General features: G+C 34.7%; 1 protein-coding gene across 1 annotated transcript; it reads right to left on the bottom strand.

Annotated features, from left to right (window-relative positions):
• Nucleotides 1–2,511: 2,511 nt before the first annotated feature.
• Nucleotides 2,512–3,072, bottom strand: LOC125861576 (uncharacterized). The gene is made up of 2 exons (XM_049541439.1): nt 3,001–3,072; nt 2,512–2,850 (listed from the first exon to the last, which is right to left on the bottom strand). The coding sequence occupies exons 1-2, from the start codon at nt 3,070–3,072 to the stop codon at nt 2,512–2,514; spliced, it is 411 nt and encodes a 136-aa protein (XP_049397396.1).
• Between the last annotated feature and the right edge of the window lie 4,434 nt (nt 3,073–7,506).

Raw genomic sequence — 7,506 nt, forward strand, 5'->3', positions numbered from 1 at the left:
GTCTCGTGGCAGTGAGAAACATGAGACATCCAACCATACTTCTATAACTTGCCTCGTCAACCTTGTCACTACCATCATCTTTAATGAACTTTTCTTTCTGATTCGTTGGAGTGTTCATAGGTTTGCAATCTTCCATTTTGAACTTCTTCATTATCTCTCTTGCATATTTCTTTTGACAAATGAACACTTCATTGTGGATTTGACAAATATGCATTCAAAGAAAGTAAGACATTTCTCCCAAGTCTGTCATTTCAAATACTTTCTTTATCTCTACCTTGAATTCATCTATCATTTCAAGGTTGTTTCCTGTTACAAGAAGATCATCAACATAAAGTAATATAACCACAATACCAGAATCTCTTTTCTTAACAAATAGAATTGATTCACTTAGCATTTTCTTAAACCCTAAGCCTTGCAAGTGATCATCAATTCGACTGTACCAAGACCTTGGAGCTTGTTTTAAACCATAAAGGGCTTTCTTCAATAGATACACTTTGTCATCATGTCCCTTTACAGAAAAACCTTGAGGTTTCTCCACATAAATTTGCTCCCGTAGAAAACCATTTTAAAAAGTGTACTTGACATCTAATTGAAAGATTTTGCAACCTTTTTTAGTAGCAATATCTAGTAACAACCTTATAGCATCAAGCCTAGCAACTAGAGCAAAGGTTTCTAAATAATCAACTCCAAAAATTTGTGAGTAACCTTTCACAACAAGTCTTGCCTTGAGCTTGTTAACATATCCATTAGCATTCAATTTCGTGCGATAAACCCACTCCACACCAATGATCTTCCTATGTTGTGGTTTTTCCATAAGCTGCCATGTCTCGCTCTTCTCAATCATTGCAAGCTCCTCCTCCATTGCAGCTTTCCACTTGGGATATGAAACTGCTTCTTCAAATCCAAAAGGCTCTAAAATGGCCACATTGCATCTTTGGTATATGTTAGAGAGCAACCTTGTTCCTTTCACAGGTTGATCATCAATATTCTCATCTGAATCTAGTAGATTTCTTGTGATTCTGGTTAACTTTTTCCCAGTCCCCATTGCTCATTCTCCATAAAAAAATACATCTCTGCTTACCATAATTTTTCCTGTATGGGGAAGAAAATTTTTGTAAGCTTTGTAGATTGTACTATAACCAATAAAGACTCCAACTTCAGCTTTCTTATCTAACTTGTCCCTCTTAACCCATGGAATATGAGAGAAACACAAACAACCAAAGATTATTAAGTTTTGTAAGGACGACTTATACCCGTGCCATGCCTCAAAATGTGTTTTTTCCTTCACGGCTTTTGTAGGAAACCTGTTCAACAAAAAATAATAGTGTTAGCTGCTTCTGCCCAGACCCTTCTCATATAATAAGCATCTCAACATCTCCATTATCGATCTGTTCTTCCTTTCACTGACACCATTTTGATGTGGAGTATATGGAACAGTGAGTTGATGCTCAATTCCTACATTTAAATCGTTCAGTTGTGTAATCGGTACCATTACATGATCTAAGCATTTGAATCCTGCAACCACTTTAATTTTCTACCAAAGCTTTGAATTTCGAGAACACTTCAGGTACTTTAGATTTGATCGTGTCATATCATCTATGAATGCTATAAAATATTTACTTCCGTTAAGAGAGCAGTCTTATGTGGTCCACAAAAATCAGTATGGACTAATTGAAGCTTCACTGATGCTCTCCAGGTTGCCTTGGCAAAAGGCATCCTACTTTGCTTTCCCAATTGACATGTGCTGCGAGTTGCGTGTTCATCCTCCATAAGTGGTAGTCCTCGAACCCTATCTTTCTTCATCATGTACAAGAGTGCCCTGTGATGGAAATGTCTGAGTCTCTTGTTCCATATATTTGTTGTCATCTCTTGGTTCGGATAGGCAACCAATTTTTACTTCATTGAATCAAAGGAAAAACTCTTTCCTCTCATTTTAACTTGACAAATTTGTTGGCCCTTTGGATCAAAGATCACACACTTCTTGTCCTCAAATGTAAGCTTAAAACAATTCTCCAAAAGTTGCCCTACGCTTAACAAATTTTGATTAAGTTCAAGAACATAAAGTACATCTGAGATTAACTTTGTACCTGAGCAGCTTTCAATAGCTACTGTGCCTTTCCCTTTGGCTGGAAGGTAATCTCCATTATCAATTCTGACTTTAGAGATTGCAGATCTGTGTAAGTCTCTGAAAATCTCCTTATCGCGAGTCATATGATTTGTACAACCACTATCAATTAACCATCTTTCACTTGAACTTCTACTTGCAAAACAAGCGGCCACAAACAATTGACATTCTTCTTGTTCGTCTGCAGTTTGAGCTCCATTTAATTGTTGTGGTCTTTTTTCTTTGCAAATAATCTCAACATGACCAAGTTTATGACACTTTCTGCATCTCATATCAGGTTTTTTCCAACATTTGAAGTGTGGATGATTCCTCTTCCCATAATGCTGGCATGGTGGATATTTCCCACATTTGTTGTCATTGCTAGAATTGCTATCAGTTGCAGCAACTTATGTTGACGTAGCATAGCTCTTCTTCAACTTCTGCTTCCTACCTTTGCCTCCAGCATTGAATTGATGCCTTGCTTGCCGAGCTCCTTCAACATTCCCCTCGTTCCTCATCATTCTTCTTTGTTCGTGAGCTTGCAAAGATTTTAAAAGTTCCGCCAAAGTAATGTTTGAAAAATCTTTTGTATTTTCCAGTGAAACAATTGTTGCTTCAAACTTTTCAGGAAAAGTAACAAGGATTTTCTGCACAATCCTTGTATCATAAAGTTCAGCACCAAGTAACTTTGCCTTATTCGCCAGACTAATAAGTTTATCTGAGTACTCTTTAATTTTCTTAGATTCCTTTAATTTTTGTATTTTAAATTCCCTCACCAGGTTTTAGACCTTTATGCCTCAAATTCTTTCATCTTCATAACATTCCTTTTTCCTAAAGTCCTATATTTTCTTAGCCGATTTAAGTGTCATGATTCTGGAAAAAATAGTAGGAGATACTGCGGCATAGAGACATGCCTTCGCCTTCGACTTCCTGGTTTTCTTCTCTTTGTGAGTTTTAATCTGAGCCATTGTAGGATTTCATGGTAAAGGAAGAACTTCATAATCCTCCTCTACTGCCTCCCAGAGATCACATGCATCCATGTAGACTTCCATCCTAACACCCCAAACCTGATAGTTTTGTCCTAAAAGACTGTGCTGCCATTGTGAAACCTTACTTTGCAGAAGACCTAAAGTCAATGAGCTTAAATTCTGGTGAGTATGCTGGAACGGTTGCCTTATTATGCAATGAAATGCCAAAAGGAAAAGAAATGGTATGATGTATTCATAACTATCTTGTCTACAACTAAAACAATGGATGCTTGCTTTTCTAAAGAAATGTTTATTGATATGGAGCTTTGTTTAATGTTGATACTTCACTTTCATTGTCTATACATCCAAGCATTCATTTACACATATAAGTGGGCATACATCATGATTAAAAATGTCGGTGTTTCCTTCTTTCTTGTGAGCAATGGTATACTAGATACTCAGTAACTTCATATTGTTGATAAAATTAGCACCTCTGTCTCATTACTGCAGTTTTGCTCCATATAAATGCCAACCACATCCTTAGATCATTATGCCTTAGAATAAGATTGTTATCGTTCATAGTCTTAAACCTAGTACAATACATTATAATTAGCAGTGGGAAGCTTGTCAGTGACAAATTGCTGAAAATGGTATCGTTATATGCAGCTAGATTTTGAAAAGTAAATGACATAATAAAGAAAGATATCAAACTTCAGAGCCAACTCCATCCATGTTTGGGCTCCTGGTCCAAGCTCCAGTTGGGCATGAATGGAGTGGTGTGCTTATATGAACTTGGATATCCTGCCTTTCATAAGCTAGCTTTTGGGGTTTAATTAGACCCAAGTGTCATATCTTTTACAGAAACATACAGTTTGAAAAGAACTTTTCTCTTTGCAGAAACATACAGTTTTTAAAGAACTTTTCCTTATTGTAAACATACATCACTCAAAGGATGTGGTTGGCATATATACGGAGCAAAACTGCAGTAATGAGACAGAGGTGCTAATTTTATCAACAATATGAAGTTACTGAGTATCTAGTCTACTATTACTCATAAGAAAGAAGGAAAAGCCGACATTTTTAATCATGATGTATGCCCACTTATATGTGTAAATGAATGCTTGGATGTATACACAATGAAAGTGAAGTATCAACATTAAACAAAACATCATATCAATAAATATTTCTTTAGAAAAGCAAGCAACCATTATTTTAGTTGTAGATAAGATAGTTATGAATATCTCATACCATTTCTTTTCCTTTTGGCATTTCATTGCATAATAAGGCAACCATTCCAGCATAGTCACCTGAATTTAAGCTCATTGACTTTAGGGTTTCTACACAGTAAGGTTTCACAATGGTAGTGTTATACCTCATTTTAACCAAGGTCAAATTAGTGTACAACATATTGGTGATTTCCAAATTAATTAACTTAAGAAGTCGCCACCTAATTATTTTAAGGTAAATTAGGATACCTAAATTATTAACTAAGTAATACTAAAATTGACTTCAATTAAGGTCTACTAACTTATGTGATTCTAGGTAAGAGTTCTAATTTATCCTAAAGGGAAGGGGTAAAGCATCCTTTAAGATTAGTTTAAAAACTATTAACCGGCCAAACATAGGTTTATAACAAAAGATTATCTATTTCAATTTTAAGTGATTTTTAAGGGTGTAAAAAAAAATTACTTTTTGAGAAAAATGAGAAGAAAAGCATTTTAAATTATAATGCGTGACAAATGCATATGTATGTTGTATATGTAAAAAATTAGTATATGCTTATGAGATGAAGTATTATGATTAAACTGCGGTATGAGAATACACAAGAATGTTGCATATAAAAATAAAGGACTAGTAGAAAATAAAGAAAGCATGTTTGGTTTAAAATAAATAAACACCTTATTTTACTTGAGAAAGAAAAAGGTTATTAAGGGGGTGGGAATGCACTCTCAAGTTCTTGAAAAGTTGTATTTTTACCATGAAAATCTGCACTCTAAAGTTCACAAAAGACTATGTTTAAGTCTCAAAAGATGCTGCATTTTTCAAATAAATTTAAACCATAAAAAATGATAAAAGGGGGTGTATTTGAGGCCAACAAAATTTGCACATAAAACTATTAAAACTATATTTTAATTCTCAAAAATCTGCATTTTTAAGGGTTCAAAATATGTACATTTTTGGCCTTCGAAACTGATTCTTTAGACTTTTTGAAAGCTATATATTTTCACTAAAATCTGCATTTTTGCCATTAGGAAAAACTGTCTTTCTTTGCACATAAAATCTGTACTTTTGAACTTTCTGAAAATTACATTTTTTATGCTAAACAAATCCATATTTTGACTTTACTCTTTATAGAATAGATAAAAAAAAGAAACAAAGACAAAACGATTGGTTAGTAACCACATATGCATATCTACTCAAGAGAGGAAACCACATATCACCAACTACCCTTTCTAAGGTTCAAGTGTTCTAGGCATGATTCTCTATCGATCAAATCAAAAGAAATTAAAAAAAGAATATAATAAAAATAGATAAGTATGGCAAACTTCATAACATAATTAATGGCAAACAAAATAAAGGAATAAGAGATAGAAGTAAGATATAGAAGCATCTCCTCCACTATCGCTTCATTTCCTTCGGATGGGAGAGAGTAAAAGAGATGAATAATGGACATCGCTTTCTCTTTCCCCATTCAGATATGTAGGAGGAGGACAAGAGACATGCTTGAAGGGTGAAATGCAAGTGTACTCGTTCTACAACAATGTGGAGTCTCGTTTGAGACTCCCTGCGAGCTCCGGCAAACCATGTGAAATAAGAAAGAAGAAGCAAACATTAGAAAAGGAGCATTTAATTTTAGATGAACATAAAAGAAAAACAAATCAACACCAATACATATAGGATCATGCTCATCACAAAGTTTTTTTTTTTTCACAAGATATATAAATATACAATACATCACAGTAAGTATATCAAAAGCTAAACAATAACTTCACTAGTGAGACAACTCAAACCCTATGCAAAATAAAAGAAAGTTATGAAGCAAACTTCTTTAGAACACAAAAAAAACGTTCAAATGGACCAAGTAATCAAGTAAAAAAAAAGTTTTCATATAAATAGACATCATTTACTAACTCGAATCCACTCCTTTAAATAAAGATAAAATAAAATCAATAAATTTAACACATTATATAAATAGGCGAAACTTATGTATTTTTCAATAGGAAAACTATTAGTCAAAATTCTGCTCATGCTAAGATCAAAAGATAACATTTTGGCTTGCTATATAATTATTTCGTGATCATTTGCAGAGTTGAAACAAAGAAAATTATCTCTGATTAAAAGTTAAACGTCAAACTTATAACTATACAAAATGCATAAATAGATTAGAAGAAAAACTAACAGTAGGTTGCTGATGTAAGGACATCTCCATAGAAATCTCAACAAAACATATTCATACGATCTTAATACATGGATTAAAATGTCTATAGCATATGTTTACACAAACAAAATCTTGATTTACAGATAAAAAATGGAGAAAAGCAAATATTATAAAGTAAAAGAATAAGATAGCATTTTCACCTATTTCGGAGCAGCAAACTAGAGTCCTTGATCAAAGATCTACACTGGAACTCGAATTACTTCACACTCGTCCACGCGCAAGACTCCGGAGACAACGAAACAATAAGAAGCTGGATATTTCCCAGAGTAACAGAGATGTTTTGCAGCAGTTTGGTTATATAATATTTGACTGAAGATTATCTCCAAAAAGCCCCCCCCTCCCCCCCCGAAATGGATGCTTAAGGTTCGCATTTATAGAGTAAAAGCCAAGGTTCCGAGGGTTCTTTAGGCGGGAAGATTTATTTCAAAATCGAGTCACAAAACTCCTTTGAACTTCGAACATCATACCATGGCAGAAAACTTTTCAGAAGCGATTTATTTCTTATGACCAAAATAGTGAGTCTTGACTTAAGCATAAGGATCTGACGCATTTTGAACATAGAAGTAGACGATATTCTGCCACACGCCATGGGAAGAAGGAAACTTGCTGGAAAATGGCTAAGCCAAATCTGAAATTTTGAGGAGTGGAGCTCAAGCTTTGTCAAAAATGGAGATGAAGCCAAAAGAGTGTTCCCTTGCTAAAGAAAGTGAGGGAGGCGTCTGATGACACCAAAGGGAAAATAATAGATTGTTTTTTTTTGGGAAATCCAAGGGTATTTAGGTCACTTTAGGTGAATTAAAGGAGGGTAGGATAGGTAGTCTAGGATATTTGGGATTCTAGGGCTTTAATTTGAATTGACCGACCAATGAGGAGGAGACAAGTGGCAAGTGTGTGCTGATCAATGAGAGGCATGTGAGGGCGTATGGCAACTATATGTTTTGGAACGTTGGCGCCTTATGTGGCGCCAACATGGATGTTTGTGTGGCGCTTACGTG

This window comes from Solanum stenotomum, chromosome 4 (genome assembly GCF_019186545.1).
Source record: "Solanum stenotomum isolate F172 chromosome 4, ASM1918654v1, whole genome shotgun sequence".
Taxonomy (NCBI): Eukaryota; Viridiplantae; Streptophyta; class Magnoliopsida; order Solanales; family Solanaceae; genus Solanum; species Solanum stenotomum.